We start from the raw sequence: 18,079 nt of genomic DNA on the forward strand, positions 1-18,079 counted from the left end.
TGCTGTATATTTGTCATTCCAGATTCGTACTTTGTACCTGCCTTTGTAACTTGATTAAATGCAAACACTTTCAAAAGCTTCTCAATTTAAAACAGTTAAAGTGTATATATAAATAAAGATATACACATGACTATATAAATGAATGTATTCATATTCATATTTATTGACTATTCTCATTTCTTTGTTGTAATTTTTTTTATAATCATTGTCTCATCTCTTCAGTAAGGCTGGTTTCGCAGAACTGTCAATTTGCTTTTTGCCTTTTCACACTGAATAGGAAGTGATATTTTTAGCTTCCTTGTGGTTGACATGTATGCGGAACTGTGAACGGGAAACATAATCTGTTCATAATTTCTAAAGAACATCCAGTCAAAACCATGTATGTGGTCTCATATGATGCAGAACTCAATAAAAAAGTTCTAGTGTGTCAAAGTAAACACTGTCCAGCTGTGTCCACTGAGGAAGGAGAGAGGTGGAAGTTCACATTCATAAATGCTAATAGGTTTCCCTATATTGCACGAACTCACTCATAAACAGAACAAGTCTTAACTAAGTTTCTGCATTAGATATTGTAAAAGTTTAACGTTCACATTTCAACTTTCATATGTATACACACACACACACAAACACACACACACACCATCCATTGAGGGTCATACTAAATTGTTGAACACTTTACTTTACATTAACCTCTGGGTCTGGTCACACATACGCATACATGTGCTTATTACAAACTAGGTCTGCTTACCATCTACGCACTTCATATATCTTCTTGATTGTCTTGTTCACTGAGGGAAACACTGTGGGAAATGTGTGTCTTACAGCGCAACTATATGTTGATATAAAATCAACTGAGTTAAGCATCTTGTTTCAGTTGGGTTGAACTAGGGCTAGCCGATAAAACAATCATTATAGCAATTTAATTATCAACGATAGCAGTATAACAAAAGTCCAACATATATCGATGTAATGCAAATGCATTGTGTAAGCACAGTGAGGAGGTTTAACACATAATTGATCTACCTCAGTAATGTAAAAGAAAGTTCTGTTCATCTTCTTCCCCCAAGCTGTCAGACTCTTTAACTCCCCATCAATGCCATATTGTTCAGCTGTACAGTGTACGGATGAAGGACAATAAATTTGACTTGACAGGTGTTTTTTATTCTCTGACCATAAAGTGTAAGAGTTTTAAACCACAAAACTTTACTCCCGAGCTTAAATCTACAGCTGCAGATAGATGCAAATAGAAAGAATACATGCAAATTAAGAAAACAATTTGATGACACATCCGCTGGAAAAAGTCACAACACATGCAAATACAGAAACATGATGCAAATAGCGAAAACAACACTGAAAATGTTTCCAGGGAACCCAAAAAAGTTCCATCACCACCGACGAGTAGCAGACTCCAGTAACGTCACAAAGCGTTGAACTACAGTCAGGTTCATCACTTTTTTCGGTCCCCTGGATACATTTCTGTTGTCGTTTTCGCAGTTTTCACGAGTTTTTTTTCTATCTGCACGTGCTTTCTTAATTTGCGTAGAAATGTGTCTGGAAACTTCAAAATTTATATTGTGACAGTTATCGTGATAATCATCGATATCGACTAAGATGAAAAAATGATTTCCTTGATATAATGTTTGGCCATCCTGTTGGTGGGTCGGAAATAAGTCACGAATCCTCCAACACGACAGGCGGCAGTAGAGACACAGAAACTATGGCCACACACACGAGGTAAATGTCGTCACTGTTTTTGGAGGAGTGTAAACAAGGAGATAAAGACGAGCGCGACGGTGGAGAAGTGGAGCAGCGACACTTTCACAGAGCCGGTGAGTAACAACAGAACCAACACTGACCTGCTAAACTACAGCCACTAAGCTGACCTGGCTGGTGAGCTACGCTAACTAGCTTTAGTTGGTGCTAACTCGGCTAACCACATCAGTCACATCAGCAGTTAGCTCCTCAGCCGAGTGTTTGTTACCTCCTCCCGTCAGACCACTGAACTCACCGCACAGCACATGACTACACCCTGGCTAATCTTTCACTGAGGCGGTTAAACATCGGTTGCATAAAAGCCGGAGGTGTTCTTAGCCTCTTCAGAAGCGATAGTTATCTCAGTTTGTCTGCAGAGAAGAGACAGGTGAGAGAGGTTCGTGGTTCGTGGTTCCTCTGCTCTGTTTTCATGTTAAAGTTTTTTGCTTCCCCTTGTGCTTTGTTTTGCAATGTTTTTGTTTGTTTTCAGAAATGCAGTCTGTGGTTAATCAAAACCTCCACGCGGAGACTGAAGGAGACGTCAACAAGCTCATCAACCTGAAGCTCAGTGCATCCTACACCTTCCTCTCTCTGGTAGGATTCCTTGTGTGTCTCTGGACGTTGCCCCTTTTTTGCTTCGCTGTTCTTTCTTTTCACGTTGTCGTGTGTATCTTTTTTTAGGGGATGTATTTTGACAGGGATGATGTAGCCCTGCCAAAGTTCTCCAGCTTCTTCCTGGAGCGCTCGGGGAAGGAGAGGGAGCAAGCCGAGAAGCTGCTGGAATACCAGAACCTGAGAGGAGGCCGTATTCTGCTTCAGACTATCGCTGTAAGTCCAAAAACGTTTGGCCATAACCATTGGGTTTGTTTAGAACATTTGCTGATCCTGTTAAATATCAACTTTTTGTGTTCTAGAAACCAAGTAGAGAGGATTGGAGAGGTGGCCTGGATGCAATGACCTTTTCCCTCGACTATCAGAAGACCCTCAACACGTGCATCCTGGACGTGCACCGCAGAGCTAGCAGCCACACCGACCCTCACGTACGTCTGGCTCTGTTAGATAAAAACTGCCACTTCTTCTAAGGCTGTTGTTGAGCAGCTGGATTGGGAATTTGATAAAAGCAGCTACTCTACATTGCTGCACATGAAAATTACTTGTGTGGGTTAAGCAATATCAGTCTGGAAGATTTTGAGGGATCTTTAATAGTCTATTAATGTGAATACCTTTTGATTTCACGTCTTACTCACTTTGTTCTGTTTTTCCTCTTTTGTAGCTGTGTGACTTCCTTGAGCAGCCCTTCCTCACTGACAGCCACGAGACCATCAAGAAGCTGGGCGACTACATTGGGAGTCTGACCCGCATCACCGCGTCCGAGACACATGGCGCTATGGGAGAATACCTCTTTGATAAACACACTCTGTAAAGGTCAAAGCAGTGCGGTGACACAAGCTCCACAGTGTAACAGTCTCTCGCTGTGTTTTTTTTTTTCCGTTACAAAAGCGCTACAATATTTCTACACTTGAACCAAACTTCTTTCTTGTATCAAAGGCACAAGAGAAGTTCAAAAGCAAAATAACGTAAAATACCTCAATTTTTTCTTAAACCTAAAAAACATATCTCTAGTGCTAAAAACTACTATTTATCACTTGTTCATTCAGACTCTGTATCATGTGTCATGCATTCCACTGTCAGAGGTTTCAAGCTTCACAGTTTCGTAAAAATTCATAAAATGTTGTGCCAATCAAAATGTCAAAGGCTTAAAAGTTTGGATGACTATGGAGACATTTAATAAAGTCAGATTTTACTCGCACTGTTTTTTGTCGACCTTTTTTCTTTTTAGAAGTTAATGTTCAGACAGTCACCTGATGTGTTCTGCAGTCTATACATATTATCTGTGCTTTCCGTAATAGTACGTCTGACTATAGAACACTATAAAGATAACAGTGGAACTTTGCTTACTCACCATTGGGTGGTGGGGGTTTAATGTTTAACATTAGGGAACCAAACAGCTTGTGGTTCAAAATGCTCATGCTGCTGCTTAGTAAATGACATGTTTCAGCAAAGATAAGACGCAGTTGCAGAGGTGTAAACAGACGACCTCAGAGTCAAGTGTATTTTCTATTTTACTCTGTCCGTGTTTAGTTACAGTTTAGTGATACAACATCCACGATAAATTACATGGACTTTAGGAGAATATAATCCAACCTAGAAGAGCACACACTCTGCCAAAGACCTTAAATTCAGTCAAGCTGCACACTCAGATATCAGCCCCATAATGTGGTTGATTTTTTTCAAGATCCATGAAAATGGTGAGACCATAAATGCCCTATCTCACAATGAACCTAACCTTGGCAGAGGTTACAAGAATAACATCCTTGCAATAAATAATTTAAAGCTCACAATATTTCCAATATTTATTTTGCTTTGGCAGAGTTTTGGTTTCCCTCTGCTGTTTAATAAGTTAACTACTGGATGAAGCTGATGAACCACTGAGATCTCCAGATGTAGCAGTGCAAACACGTAGCAGCGTGCCTGGGGATTACTCTTCACAGTGCTCTAAATACGGGTACGTGTTCAGTACTGTAAAATAGTAAGCCAAGGGATGGGGAGGCTGAAATATCCACTCGCGATGCAAGTTGTTGGTAGATTGCCGATTTACTGCGAGGGCAGCTCTGGTGAGGGGATTAGTAAAGAGCAGGATGCACTACAATCTCTTCAGTCTAATGGATAAACACAAGCACCGCTGCCATGCCTCATCAGTCTAATGAAGAGTTATTTTTGCTACTTGGAGAAAATTCTTTAATTGTTCAACATGTGTGACATTACTCACAGTGGAGCAATAAAATAAGAGCAAGGCAATGCTTTTCATGCATTTTCCTTCAGAGACGTAAAGCAACAGATGTGTTGTCAGCATTCTAATATCGGGAGGAGGGGTGGGGGGGGATTAAATCACAACACTGCTCTAGTGATTTGCCAGAGCTTTAGCTTTGAAGGAAAGGGTTGCAAAGAGCCAGTTAGAGTCAACGACGTAGTGAAGGGACGATGGATGCATGACGGCTCCAACGGGCCAAAAGCGAAGCAACGAGAAACACAATTAAAAGTTGCTCCCACAGCTTTGTGGATATAGAGGAGATTACAGGATCACATCGACAGGTAAGATCAATATTAAGATTGTAAACATGTCTGTTATGATCATGTGCAAGAGCATCGCATCGCAACAAATTTAACCAATGAGAAAAGCTAGACAAATCATTTTGTTTTTGAACACAACTACTAAAAGTGGTTGAATAGACTGGTTTTGTAGTTGTGAATAGTTTTCCTATTTTTCTACGATTTTGATCACAATCATCCCCCCCTACTAAGATCATTACTACCCCCCCATCAAAAGAGCTCTAACAAGACAAATGTGATAATTGCATCTCAGAAATTTCTGACTCCCAAAATTTGTTTATTATGCACTTAAATGTTACTTCATGTGCAGTATACTCTAAAAAGTATGATGTTCTTAATTAAATAAAAATGTTGGGCCAAATATTCATGAAAACTGCAAATAACAAATCCAGAAATTTGGGCATGAAACAGTAACTGTGGGTGTGGAAAATTCAGGGGAGGAGACCAGCCCCTATTTATTTAAGCTTTGGGGATCTGGGATTTTGGATTAATATTGTTGTCCTGGCCACCAGATTTTAATCCAGTTTCATGCGGAGACAGTGACGAGAGAGAAGTGGGATGGAAGGAAGGGGGAGTGGAAGCGTGGTTTGTGGGATGGGGAGATGGCAGAGAGCATGAGTGTAACAGAGGGATTAGGGTCAGCCATGTTGAGCATCTGGCTTAGAGATGTCCTGTGCTCTTGTACTGTACTGCAACGCATGGACATAGGGATTACACAGCACACATACAGAGTTGTGCTAACTCTCGCTGTACGCCAAGTGTAACAAACCAACGCAATGTGAACTAGAATCCATCATGGCCCTTAAATTCAATCAAACTGCACCAAATTATACACACTATATCAGTCCCTTTAATATGCTGGATTTTTTTTCATCATGATCCATGAGTTATTCTCTGGGAAAATGGTAAACATTGGAAAACACCTGCCATGTTACAGAAATTAAAAATATCCTGGATCCGCTCCAAATTTCAATGAGTTCTTCCCTGACGTTCCACATCCTTCCAACAAGTTTCGTCGTAATCGAACCAGTCTTTGTGGAATACCGCTGACTAACAAACAAACGCATCTGAAAACATAACAAGTGCTCTCATTTTCACAGCTGACATGAGGTTAGTCAGCACAGGGGTCCGGGCCCAGCGGGCCGCGGAGCCGTCTGAACCAGAGGCAGAGGAAGCGACGGAGCCGGTTCACCATGAGCACTCTCATTCAGAGCACCACGAGCATTCCCACCCAGAACATCACCCTGGACACGACTACAACCACATGAAAGAGAAGTTCATGAATGAATTTACTCATCTGCCAAGTAAGCCACTTCTAGGAAACAAACTTAACTTGTTGAAATTAAGTGTGTATCTTTGGGTATTTTTTTTGGAAGAGCGGATCTACCCCTATACAGATGTCACTTTATTTTCAAATATATCGCCATATTTGTTTTTGACTAGTTTAAACCGGCTTTTTCTGATGGACATTGAGTTGTTCTTGAAGGTTAAAGATATTGTAGATTTGAGGGAACAATTGTTTTCCTTCCCTTTAACGACTACTGCTCTTGCTGGTATAAAGCACTTAATGATAACAATGATAAACTGCGTCACTGGTGTTTGTGGCTGTGGTTGAACGGTGCCACTTCTCGCTGGGAGTGTGTTATTATCTGATAGTGGCGAAGGGGGTTGTTACTGACCTGACCTGAAGTGCAGGCTCAGCAAACTATCCCTAGATAAAGACGTATGATGTTTTCCTGCAGATTTTATTTTGCATTAAGACCTTGCTTCTTTTACCAAGCTTGAGAAAAGCACTTTAAGTTCAATGATATTATTGGAATTGGTTTAGACTGACTCTGAGTGGGTTTTTATTCGACGTAATCTCAAGATGAAATCCCAATGTGTGAGACCAACAAGATTTTAGAGGGTAGTGTCTTAAAGTTGAGATATTTAAATAAAGTTGTGTTTTTTGTTCCTATTGTTTGAGTGTCGAGATTTTCCCACATTATATCACAGTATGTACTGTAAATCTAAAGTACTTTAGGTGATCAATCGTCCTCCTTATTGCCTTGATAATATTAAAGAGTTAATACGCCGATTTTTGTTTTGTAGTTCCCATCTGGGCAGTGGCAGCCATCGTTGTGGTGGTCCTGGTTTTGGTGGCGTGCTGCATCTTCTGTGTTATCAAAAAATGCTTTGCGAAAAAGAAAAAGCCGAAGAAGGTGAGGGAGAGGAAGGCAGGTCGCGTCAGAAAGAACAAGGATGGTGAAGGAGAAGCCGGAGAAAAGGTATGGGATTTCTAGTAATTTATTACTGGAGATAATCTTACCCGATCTTAACGATGATTATCCAATGCACTGATGTTTTTGTCTCGCAGGAGGGGGAGGTGAAGAAGGAAGGCGAGGAGCAGGAGAAAGAACAGGAAAAGTTGGGTAAACTGGAGTTCTCCTTGGACTACAACTTCACAGATACCCAGGTGGGTCCTCTGTAAAAAATAAAATAATACATATTAATGATTGGAAGACGTTCAGAAATTAATTCTGTGAACACACATTCATTTCCCTCTGCAGCTTATAGTGGGCATCCTCCAAGCTCAGGACCTTGCTGCTATGGACATGGGGGGAACCTCAGACCCCTACGTCAAAGTTTTTTTGTTACCTGACAAAAAGAAGAAGTATGAGACCAAGGTTCAACGCAAGAATTTATGCCCCGTTTTCAACGAGACTTTCCTCTTCAAGGTGCCCAACATCGCAGATTTGTCTACTTGATGTCTTTTGTGGTGTTTTGTTCTTTTTCTTCTCTTTATGTCTCCGTGTTCCAGCTTGTTGATGACATGTCCCTTTCTAATCCTCATGAGGAGGATTGGCCTTTGGCCTATGTCTCCACCTCCCCTCATCTTAAGTCTTTCATTCCCTGAGTGGCGTCTGTCAAGTTATCCCTCCCCCAAGAATGTTTTTCAATGTATCCCGTCACTATATGTTCTTTGTTAATGGCTGGATTTGCACATTTGGTCTCATGTTAACAAAACAGTCTCCCTCCTACCTCTCTTTCTAGATCCCGTACGCAGAGTTGGGTGGAAAGACTTTGGTGCTGCAAGTTTATGACTTTGACCGTTTCTCCAAGCACGACATGATTGGCGAGATAAAGATTCCCATGAACAGCGTTGATTTGGGTCAGCCAATGCAACAGTGGAGAGACGTGGAGAGTGGTGAGAAGGAGGAGGTATGATATATTACAGTTCCGTTTCTCTTTGTTTCAATTGTGCAAATTTAGAAGGTAAATGTTTAGGTACAACTATTGAAAATAGAGAATTTGTAGATATTTATTTTTAAAAATCGCATCTTGTAAGTCCTTGTCTTGGATTTAATTTCAATGGGACATGACAGTACTGCATCATATTCCCTTTCAGCAAGAAAAGCTTGGTGATGTTTGCATTTCTTTACGGTACGTACCCACTGCTGGGAAACTGACAGTGAACATCATGGAGGCAAAGAATCTGAAGAAAATGGATGTGGGAGGATTGTCAGGTAAACTCGCCTTTTTGTTATTTATTCATATTATCTCAGACATTCCTTCGTGTCTCGCTAACATTGAGTACTTTAGCAAACATCGGTGACGTGAAGAAGTTATATTGTATTTCATTTATTTCCATTTCCACAAGATCCATATGTGAAGATCGTTCTACAGCAAAATGGGAAACGCATCAAGAAGAAAAAGACGACGGTGAAGAAAAACACGCTCAATCCCTACTTTAATGAAAGTTTCAGCTTTGAAGTCCCCTTTGAGCAGATACAGGTAGGCTGAGTAATCCCATCAATTACCAGTTTCTGACAATGAGTGTTGATTTCGGGGGAATAATAATTACAAAAGTATTCGATAACACATTTTTCTTTTTTCGTTTCAGAAAGTGCAGGTCGTCATCACAGTGTTTGACTACGACAAACTCGGGAGCAATGACCCCATTGGAAAGACCTTCATGGGTTACGGAGCAACAGGAGTGGGCCTGCGTCACTGGTCGGAAATGCTGGCCAATCCCAGACGTCCGGTAGCCCAGTGGCACACTCTCCTGCCAGAGGAAGAAGTTGAGGCGGCAATCAAAGCAAAACCCCGCTAGAGTCGAACTTATTGCATAGGCCTACTGTTGACCCTGATGTTGTCTCAATTCGTATGTTAAGTTCTCCAACACATATTGTTTCTTTTTTTGAGGTACATGACACGTGTGTACGAGTGCTGGTGTGTTGTTTTAGGAAATTTGGTTGTCATTAAAAATCCTGCCTCCCCTATTAATATGCGTTACACCTGTAAACTGATAGGAATAAGTACTTGTATAATGACCAACACAAAAATGTAAATGTGCATATGTTGTTTATGCACTTGCATGGGCCTAATAAAGATTTGTGGCATAAAGGTAGGATTTTAAGATTGTTCTGTGTCCGCCTGAAAATTTAAAACATGTTTGCTTATCTAGTGCTGTGGTGCACCAGCGTCCTGGATAATGACTGTTGCAGTATCCAGGAAGTAAAGGATAAACGTCATTCTCCTTTGCCCTCAGTTCTGCAAAGTACAAAAGGAAAATGTATCAGCCGTTGGTCATTCATCTCGTGTGCCATTATGTGACATTATTTGAGTTTAGTTGTTCAGGTGATTACTCTGAATATGTTAAGCTGAAAGAATAACACTTTTTTGTGACTTACTATGGAGCTCCACCCAGGCTTTGTATAAAAGAACACTTCAAAGGTCATAGATTCCTTTGATGTCTTAGACTGTTGCAAAGGTTACGATTTATACGATCTGAAGAGAAACAAGTGTTTTTGACCTGAACCGATCTATTACTCCGTATGTAGTGATAGTGATAGCACCACCTACTTACTGCCAAAAGGAGGTAAGCCTCGTTTTACAACTTTTATTTGGATTTCGTTAAATTTTGACCATGGACCGTAATGCGTGATTAGCGGGCGTGCACCAGCTACGCGTGACGGACGCAGGAAGTGACGTGTTTAACCTCCCCGCGATGCACAAAACGCATGCAACACGGAACCGTTTTGCCCGGTCATATGCATCTCCATCCATAAGTGTAAATAAAGAAAGTTGAAAGGATATATACATGTAAGAAGAGAGGTTTGCTCGTGGTTTCAAGGAATAAGACGTAGATATTCACCAGCTTTATATTATTTTTGTTCTGTGGTGAAAATGGTGAAAATTTAGGAGGCAAATTTGAATATTTGTGAATAAAATATGTGCATATGGAATAATAAAGTTGAATAGATATTCAATGACCCCTTCTTCTGGACGAGCATAATAACAAACAACATCTTTTGTTTTTGTACTTGTAACTAGTCTCTATAAGAAAGTGCAGACTCCAAATCTGTCCGGAGGTTTTGGGGGATATTTCATATTAAAAAAAATAACAAATGAGAAACTGATCTGTTCTATGTTTACGAAATACAAGAAGTTTTGCTGCGTGTGAACGTAGTAGTAAGAGAGGTGGTTAAACACAGAAAAGTGTCACAATAAAAAAGTCTTATTTACAGTCTATGATCAAACCATCACATCAACAGTAGACAGGTCCTCAGCACGTCTAAAGCCGTTGCCTAGCAACAGGAAACCTAAACTTCCCTCCAGAGACACTTCACTGGAAACTTTTCCTCGGTCATTAAAACCGTCTGTGAGGTAAGTTTCCATCTTTTCTTTGGCCGGTGATAGTCTCTGGTTACAGCTCATAACAGGGTTTATCACCAATTTGACGCTAGAGACGCGTTTCCCCGCCTGGAAAACAGCTACATTCGGAAAGCTAGCTAGCAGCTGCGTTAGCCTTAGCTAACCCTAGCTAGCGGTGGTGTGGCATTCGTGCTAAGCTAAGCTACGTCGCATGAAACACAGAGAAAGTTGTAGTTCAGCCATTTGCTTTGTGGTGTGAGGCACTTACAGTTAAATATTGTTTTTTGTTGTGAAACAGGATGAGCGGTGGGAGAGCAGCGGAGGGCGCAGGGTGCGTCACCTGGTGGGGACTCAGTCCTGCACTCGACCTGCTCGCTACAGGTGAGAGACACAGGCCGCTCACACCTGGATGAGGACATAATGATGGAATAATACACGAGACAACATACAACTAAACAATTCACAGTGATATTAATTGTGACATTATTTACTAAGCAGCTTTCAAAACATCGGAGACAAGAAGTAAATCAGTATAATGTCATTCAAATCAAAAACAGCAAATTATAGGATAATAATAATACAATTTATTTATAAAGCACCTTTCATTCATAAAATGCAGCCCAAAGTGCTTTACGATAAAATTAAACTGACATGAAATAAGATAGAGATATAAGAACATGTTAGCAATAAAACAAAGACTTAGGATAAAACAATATATATATATATATATATATATAAAGACAATGGTGTTAAAAAACTGATGTGTAACTAATGTATAGCAACAGCTGTAAAATTGAGGTTCAGCACCCAGCCTAAGAAGTATGACATGTGGAATCTCTCTCTCTCTCTGTCAAGGCCCTGCGAGACGAGAAGAGGAGGCCAATGTTCTCCTGGTCGGCAGCGCAGATCCACGACATATTTTGAAGACCGTCAGTGGTTTGCGGAATGAAGAAAGCCTCCATGTGAGCCTCCTTCTCTTAATCCATTCTCGTTCAACCTGAGAGCAGATTGTTTAACTCCCTTGTGAGCTACAGACTTCTCCTCTCCTCTCTGCTGCAGGTGTGGGTGATAGAAAGCAGCATGGAGGTGGTGGCTCGACAGCTGCTGCTCCTCTACCTGGCACTGATGCCCCAGGAAAGCATGGGACTGAACGGTGGGATTGAATTACTTTGAAAAATCGAAATCTGCGTAAAACTCTTAGGCTGTCTGACGCTGGATTTTATTCACAGAGAAGACAGAGGTTTACCTGGAGGTGTTTGGGAACGGTGAGATCCGCAGTCAAACAGAGGAAATACTGAGACGCGCAGCATCACAGCTTTCTCTGTGTGTTACTGAAACAATGGAGACAGCCACGCACCCCTGTCTGAACACAACCCTCCTCAAGGTACAAGCAGATTGCAGGCCTACTCAGTCAAACCCATTTGAAACTATTGTATTTCAATATATTTGGTATTCAGGCCCTTTTGGACAAAATGTGTGTGTTTAATTACTCATTTAGTTTAATTCTACTCATTTCATACTCTGAAATATATGATAATATGAGTATTTCTACAGTTCAAGGAGCGAGATGAGCTGGCCAGGATATTCAAATCGTGGATCCCGCCTCAGTCTTCATCATCTTCATCCGAGCGTTCTGTTCCCATCGTCATGTCCAAAGCCTGGGATTATCGGGTCAGGCAACACCTTGGAACGCGATACGACTCCAAGAAAGGCTGCTTCGACTGGGACCTGACAATGAAGCTGCAAGACAAAGGGGTATTTGAAACCTTTGAAACTTTTTCTTCTTAAATACTTCAAAATACAAATTTGACAGTAAAATTAAAAAAATTTCAGTAACTTGGAGGCTTATGTATTGTGTGTTACTGTGATGGAAACTCATTCTGTTCTAATTCTTTAATCGCCAGTGTGGTGTCATCAATAAACAACAATATATGAAATGGAGGGAGCGGGGTTTGGCGTTCGAAATGAGGGAAGGTGTCTACCAAATAACCAATCCAACTTTACTCTCATCAAGAGTGTTCCGTCAGGTGAGTGTTCACTGTTTTTCAAGATACTACACAATGCAGCAGGAAGATGATACCATGGAGGATTCTACTGGAGTTGTACATAACTGTACGGCAACTGGAACCTCTCATCCAAGAGAGGCTGACTGACTGGTGGGAAGTTCCAGCTATTTGACCTCTTGTTGTTTGAAGCCAGAGTCCGGAGCCACGGTAGCGAGGTCCTGCTGAGACATGAACTCGACCAATCGCGAGTCAGGCTCAACTGTCAATTTCACCCACTTTTTTTTCATCAACTCACTGAAAAAGTGACCATTTGAACAAACATCAGTTTGATTAGAACTGCCTAGAATGACAGAAACCATCTTTCAGAAAAATGTATTTAACGAAAAAAGTAGAATGATCAAGATGCTTTGGCTTCACTTCACTCTTTATATATAGTTTGTGGTGTTCAGCTGTCTGAAGAGAGATCTTAGGACAGCATTGCACACACATCTGCAAGAAACGCAAGCAGGTCCAGTTGCCTATGTACAGCTATGAACAACTCCTGGAGATAACGTGATCTGGATGAACTTCACTTTGTGCTTGTGTTGACAGAGAGGGAACAAAGTGGCTGTGAGGGGTTACTGGGGAGACATAGTATCCAGTCCATACCTCTCCTTTGGCATCGAAACCGATGACAAGAGCCTCCTGAAGAGACAAAATGCGCAACATACCAAGGTAAAATATACAGTTGTAATAGCACCGGTTTTATGATTTTTAATTATATCATATTAATGTCTCTTCGTTGTCTTTTCTTTCCTCTCTCATCATCAGACAGCCCAGGACATCTCCTTTGCAAATGTGCAGGCATTGTTCCAGTCGCTGTCCAGTAGAAGGGGCTGCCCCTCTACTTCCCAGTCAGACACAGAGGGACAGGAGCCATCCACAGAGATAGACCAAAAATCTGTCACTATTAACGGTAAAACATTATCAGCAGCAACCAGGCCTGTGGTTTTAGACAATACGCAATATGAAGGACCAAATTAACACAATGACAAAAGCAGTTGAACTCACATAGACAAGGCTCAGACTGAGGTCAAAGGTTGATTTTGTTTGTGTTGCGTTTAACATGGTTTTGTGGAAGTGGCATCCTTGTGGCAGACCACTTCCCATCTCTGTAATGCAGATTTTGATGTTCAGCAGATAGAAACCTGTTTTTACGAAACCTGATGCTTACTGAATTTCTCAATTCCTTTTCAGACTTGATGCGTCCGAGCGGCCTCTCTGTGACCTTCCTGCCTCTGGACTCACTTCACAAACTGCCAGAGAAAAATAAATATTCCCACTTCTTCAACACCATTTACCTCTCCACTAGGTGAGAGCTGCTTTATTACCATAATTACTACAACCTTCATTTGACTGCATGAATATTTATATATATTTATATTTTCTTCACCCTCCAGTCACATTGACCACAGATAACTGATATGACTGCTGACCATGTTTCTCTCTGTGTGTCTGCTGTAAAGCTGTGCGCACCAGTTGGGCCCGACGATGACACAGATTGCAGCACCAGACGCTGTGGTTGTCATGGAGTTGGCCAAGTGAGGGTTTTACAGTGACTTTTAATAGTAACTTGTTTCCATGGTGACAGTACTGCCACCAAGAGTAGAGTGACTCTGCTGCGTAATTTTTGTGTATCAGATAATTTGTGTTAAATGTTCAGGACAAGTCTTGGCAGTACATTAACGGCCGGGATTTGATTGACATCTAAGTTGTGTTTTTGTGTCGCTGTATATCCCAGGTACGTTTTGGATCTGAACAAAGACCAGGAAGCAGAATTTGCAAAGAAAGTGGCGAGCATCGCTCTGGAGGCTGGATTTGAACCATGGCGTGAGGGGAAGAGTGATGACGTCCATGCAGTGTTCATACCAAAGACAAATTAAAGTGGTGAACAGCACATCAGCACATCTGTTTACTCTGGTTCCCACTTTCTTTACATTCAGAAGATGCAACAAACCAACAATAATAATAATCATATTTCATTTCCTATGCGATCGACACTGATTGTAAAACGTCCATTTTATTTATCTATGCATTTTAATATTACAGATACAATTGCAAGCTTATGTATTTGAATAAATGTGACACAAACATTGATAGAATCTTTTTTTTTAGCTTTACTGATGAACACTGCAACCTCATCCTCAAGCTAGTGAAGCGTCTTCTTGTCTCTCTGTGTGTAAATTCACTTCCAGCGTCCTCCAACCTTCCCCTTACCGTGGACCTTTTTGCTGCATCGGTACAAGAAAAAAAGTTAAAGTTCAATTATCAACAGAAATGACAAGTGTGACTGAGAAGGCAACGAAAGAGAAGTAACACATAGTTCCCTTTCCGCTCACCCACATGTAAATATCTGACACATATGCAATCTGCAAATAAAGTAGCAAATGTAAAAAAGTTTGTCATTTCCTGTGAATGTGTGACTGTCGCCATTCATCTGTGGCCGATTTGCATAGTCAATGCAAAGTAATTCCCGCCAAAGCTATTACTCTTCTGTGGTGTGGGTGTTGTGTCAATAGAGACCGCGATAAGCAAATTAACTCACAATTTCTGAGCGTGTTGGATTCTGTTGAGGAGAACGTTTATCTGAAAAAATAAATAATACACAGGTTAGGATGGCAGACGTTTTTTCAAAATCCAAGTTTTGTATTATTTCCACTGAATGTCTCACCTCGTACTTCTGCCTCCTCATTTTGTCTGTCAGGTCAAATTTCTCCGACTCCAGCTGGTAGATGCACTCCCACATCTCCTTCGCTCTCTCTCTAAAAACACAATAGCGTCAACAATCGACAACATACACCTTCTGAAATCTCCACAAAAGGTGACTGGTTATTGTTTGTTTGGAGTGTGTCCGGCTTATCCAGCTGACCTTCCCTGCAACATAGGACTGGTTTTGAAGTTAAAGTTAAACCAAATCTACTGATACCCAAAGAAAACTCACAATGCATCATCTTTGATGAGACTTTGACTGACCTCAGACCGTCCTCTCTCAGGGTCTCTATAGCCAGTGGCTTACGGCGCTCAGCCAGAGTCTTCTTCTTGATTTCCCTCGCAGTTTGCTTTTTTCCTCGCCTCTGCTCTACCTGCAGGGGGAAAGAAAAACACACATATCACTCTTCAGAACGATCTCTCACACACAGGTTTGTGGAGTTTTCATTATTAGGCCTCTCTAGGCCATTTAGGCCTTTTGCATTGGCTTCCATTAACCTTAATCACGATTCACATCTTACCCCTAACCTTAACCAGGACCTCAGAAATTAGGTTTTGCCTCATTAGGACCAGCTTTTGGTCCCCATGAGGTCTACTGGTCCTTACAAGGTCAGTGTTTGTGTTGGAAAAGGTCCTTAAGAGGTAACAAAAACAAATGCAGGCGCACACACACACACACTTTGTCTAAATGCCACGTGGAGTGCTTTTTTTAGAAGGCACTTGATATGATGTGATGATATGCACTCCACAAACATGCAGGGGCACACCTGCCTACAAATGTATTATTCTGACCTTGGCCAGGAACCCTCCAAAGTGAGCGCCCATGTTAGAGAGCACTTTCTTCTTCTTGGCTTCATCGTCCGCCCTCTTTTTTGCCTCTTCGTCCTCCTTCCTCTGCCTCTCCTCCTAAGGAAGTCACTTTGCATTCATGACTGCAGTTTCCTTCACTTGAATTTGCTCAGTGTGTATGGGCAAAATGTTGTGACCTGAGTTGATCACACAAAGAGAAACTTTAATTACCGCAATCCGTGTCTGTCTGTACCGCTCTTTTTCAGCCCTCACTCGCTGCTGCTCAGCTCTTTCTGCCCGTCGGTTCTCCTACAACAGAAAAGAATGATAGACATCCACACATAGCTCTTTAATCGCCATTATTCTGAATAGGCTCTCTATTCTGTAAAATCCCTTTTCCCCAGTGGGAAAACAGTACGGCAAAAGCATTACAATCCTTTCTTTGAGTCCAATCAGCTCCTCTTCCTCTTTCTTCCTCTGCTCAAAGTGGACATCAATCAGAGTCTGCAGCTCCAGAAGATCTTTCTCCATCCTTTTCCTGTGGATATCCTAACAGGAGCCAATGGAAACACAGATTTATCTATATAGTGTGTCAGGTGCAGTAATCACATTATGTTTCATTAAAAAAACGATCTTGAAGAAACGTACATCAAAGTCGACCCTTTCTCCTTCAGGGATTTTTGGAGCAGCATGCTGTGTGACCAGTGACCTGTAAAATAACATGAGGGCTTATCTCTTTTCAGATTAATGGTACTTTTTGAAATTTTTTGTTAAAAATCGGATAATATTCTTTGAATGTTCAGTGTTTTCATTCATTCTTACTTGTATTTGGGGCGTTCTTCTTCAACGTGACAGCCAGAACAGCAATGGAAAAGTGAATCAGTTCATTTAAAAAAATTTAAAAAAAAATAAAAAAACAGTTCGGTTTGAAAACACAAAAGATAAAACTCTAATTGGCAAAGACTCATCAAGCAAATTGTAATGACATGTTACATTTAATAGGTTCATGGGCACTTGTAAGAAGAAGGAAAACAATAAGTTCTTGTATTTTACTATGTTACTGATGATGGACTCACAAACCCAACCACTACAAGGTGGATTAGACTGGAGTTTGCCTATGGGGACATTCTCAGTGACAGAATGCTGTTATAGCTTGTGTCTGAGTGTGTTGATACAATTTTCACCATCACAGTCTCACCTCCTTCTCCCTGCTCCTCATCTTCATCTGGAGAAAGAAAGAGTGTGAGAGAGTCCGAGACGAGGGAAACGATGAAACTCCAACAGTTATTTAAAAAAGGAATGAATAAAAAAGAATGTTCTTACCTTCCTGATGTCCTCTAAATAAAAAAAGGGAAATGAAATAATATATCAGACATGCAATGATACAAAAGCTCATTTATTATGAATGAAAGGACTGCATTGACTCACCCATGATCTTCTAAATCAGACATGGTAACACTGGGGAGAAATCATACTGTTATAAATGTGCAACAACATTAGCTCACAATATGAAAGGTCTTTCTAAATGCAATTCTGTTAAAAAGGGTAACGGTTATCTAAACCCGCTTACAAGTGGAGGACAACACTAAAGTTTCACTACAGAAGGAGAACTTGTGGTTAGGTACTAAGAGCTAAATCTGTTCTATGAGACAAAGTGCAGGAGATCAGGTAAAGGAGTGCACCAAAAACTTTAGAGTATTAGGGAGTAGGTGCTCTCTCAAGAGAAATCGGAAATCAGAAGATTTAGAGGAAGGCCCCTGCTTCAAAAATATTCTTAAAATTAGCTCCCAATTTGCAAACAATGATCTGACATTAATAGGATTTGATAATGATGCAATCTGACTGGAAAAAAAAAACCTATTTAATTTGCATACGTCTCCAGATGAGACTTTTTAGAGCCATTCAAAATACATGTTTATCTCCTTAGGTTCAAATATATAATTAATTAAAAAATCCGTGACGTAGGGGAGATGAAG

General features: G+C 40.9%; 4 protein-coding genes across 6 annotated transcripts; 3 read left to right on the forward strand and 1 right to left on the reverse strand.

Moving 5' to 3' along the window:
• The first annotated feature begins 1,681 nt into the window (after positions 1 to 1,681).
• Positions 1,682 to 3,562, forward strand: zgc:56095 (Ferritin, lower subunit-like). Of its 3 annotated transcripts, none has more exons than XM_035146651.1 (5): positions 1,682 to 1,829; positions 2,243 to 2,346; positions 2,434 to 2,580; positions 2,667 to 2,792; positions 3,026 to 3,562. In XM_035146651.1, exons 1-5 carry the CDS (start codon positions 1,739 to 1,741, stop codon positions 3,173 to 3,175), a joined length of 618 nt encoding a protein of 205 aa, XP_035002542.1. In that variant the 5' UTR covers positions 1,682 to 1,738; the 3' UTR covers positions 3,176 to 3,562. The 3 variants fall into 3 exon arrangements, with proteins under 3 accessions (XP_035002542.1, XP_035002543.1, XP_035002544.1); XM_035146652.2 differs by lacking the exon at positions 1,682 to 1,829 and adding an exon at positions 1,856 to 2,149; XM_035146653.1 differs by lacking the exon at positions 1,682 to 1,829 and adding an exon at positions 1,856 to 2,140.
• A 1,147-nt stretch (positions 3,563 to 4,709) lies between these two features.
• syt5b (synaptotagmin Vb) lies at positions 4,710 to 9,309 on the forward strand. Its single transcript, XM_035146821.2, has 9 exons — positions 4,710 to 4,905; positions 6,024 to 6,227; positions 7,015 to 7,190; positions 7,280 to 7,378; positions 7,473 to 7,640; positions 7,957 to 8,124; positions 8,312 to 8,429; positions 8,564 to 8,697; positions 8,807 to 9,309. The coding sequence occupies exons 2-9, from the start codon at positions 6,029 to 6,031 to the stop codon at positions 9,014 to 9,016; spliced, it is 1,272 nt and encodes a 423-aa protein (XP_035002712.1). The 5' UTR covers positions 4,710 to 4,905; positions 6,024 to 6,028; the 3' UTR covers positions 9,017 to 9,309.
• A 1,145-nt stretch (positions 9,310 to 10,454) lies between these two features.
• LOC118101130 (dynein axonemal assembly factor 3) lies at positions 10,455 to 14,700 on the forward strand. Its single transcript, XM_035146820.2, has 12 exons — positions 10,455 to 10,572; positions 10,859 to 10,941; positions 11,416 to 11,522; positions 11,620 to 11,713; positions 11,790 to 11,944; positions 12,115 to 12,315; positions 12,465 to 12,587; positions 13,158 to 13,280; positions 13,377 to 13,521; positions 13,803 to 13,917; positions 14,072 to 14,146; positions 14,347 to 14,700. Exons 2-12 carry the CDS (start codon positions 10,860 to 10,862, stop codon positions 14,486 to 14,488), a joined length of 1,362 nt encoding a protein of 453 aa, XP_035002711.2. The 5' UTR covers positions 10,455 to 10,572; position 10,859; the 3' UTR covers positions 14,489 to 14,700.
• A 446-nt stretch (positions 14,701 to 15,146) lies between these two features.
• LOC118101132 (troponin T, slow skeletal muscle) lies at positions 15,147 to 17,639 on the reverse strand. Its single transcript, XM_035146824.2, has 11 exons — positions 17,532 to 17,639; positions 17,427 to 17,440; positions 17,302 to 17,328; positions 16,926 to 16,944; positions 16,752 to 16,812; positions 16,536 to 16,652; positions 16,335 to 16,412; positions 16,107 to 16,220; positions 15,579 to 15,688; positions 15,277 to 15,367; positions 15,147 to 15,191 (listed from the first exon to the last, which is right to left on the reverse strand). Exons 1-11 carry the CDS (start codon positions 17,552 to 17,554, stop codon positions 15,147 to 15,149), a joined length of 699 nt encoding a protein of 232 aa, XP_035002715.2. The 5' UTR covers positions 17,555 to 17,639.
• Positions 17,640 to 18,079: the final 440 nt, after the last annotated feature.

Source organism: Hippoglossus stenolepis, chromosome 21 (genome assembly GCF_022539355.2).
Source record: "Hippoglossus stenolepis isolate QCI-W04-F060 chromosome 21, HSTE1.2, whole genome shotgun sequence".
NCBI lineage: Eukaryota > Metazoa > Chordata > Actinopteri > Pleuronectiformes > Pleuronectidae > Hippoglossus > Hippoglossus stenolepis.

Coding starts and splice junctions, on each gene's coding strand:
- zgc:56095 (XM_035146651.1), top strand. CDS start 1,739: ATGTCGTCACTGTTTTTGGAGGAGTGTAAACAAGGAGATAAAGACGAG. Junction 2,347..2,433: donor CCTACACCTTCCTCTCTCTG/GTAGGATTCCTT, acceptor ATCTTTTTTTAG/GGGATGTATTTTGACAGGGA. Junction 2,581..2,666: donor TTCTGCTTCAGACTATCGCT/GTAAGTCCAAAA, acceptor TTTGTGTTCTAG/AAACCAAGTAGAGAGGATTG.
- syt5b (XM_035146821.2), top strand. CDS start 6,029: ATGAGGTTAGTCAGCACAGGGGTCCGGGCCCAGCGGGCCGCGGAGCCG. Junction 6,228..7,014: donor TGAATTTACTCATCTGCCAA/GTAAGCCACTTC, acceptor TTTGTTTTGTAG/TTCCCATCTGGGCAGTGGCA. Junction 7,191..7,279: donor AAGGAGAAGCCGGAGAAAAG/GTATGGGATTTC, acceptor TTTGTCTCGCAG/GAGGGGGAGGTGAAGAAGGA.
- LOC118101130 (XM_035146820.2), top strand. CDS start 10,860: ATGAGCGGTGGGAGAGCAGCGGAGGGCGCAGGGTGCGTCACCTGGTGG. Junction 10,942..11,415: donor ACTCGACCTGCTCGCTACAG/GTGAGAGACACA, acceptor CTCTCTGTCAAG/GCCCTGCGAGACGAGAAGAG. Junction 13,918..14,071: donor ACCATTTACCTCTCCACTAG/GTGAGAGCTGCT, acceptor TCTGCTGTAAAG/CTGTGCGCACCAGTTGGGCC.
- LOC118101132 (XM_035146824.2), bottom strand. CDS start 17,554: ATGTCTGATTTAGAAGATCATGG. Junction 16,413..16,535: donor TTGGACTCAAAGAAAGGATT/GTAATGCTTTTG, acceptor TTTCTGTTGTAG/GAGAACCGACGGGCAGAAAG. Junction 16,221..16,334: donor ACAGACAGACACGGATTGCG/GTAATTAAAGTT, acceptor TGACTTCCTTAG/GAGGAGAGGCAGAGGAAGGA.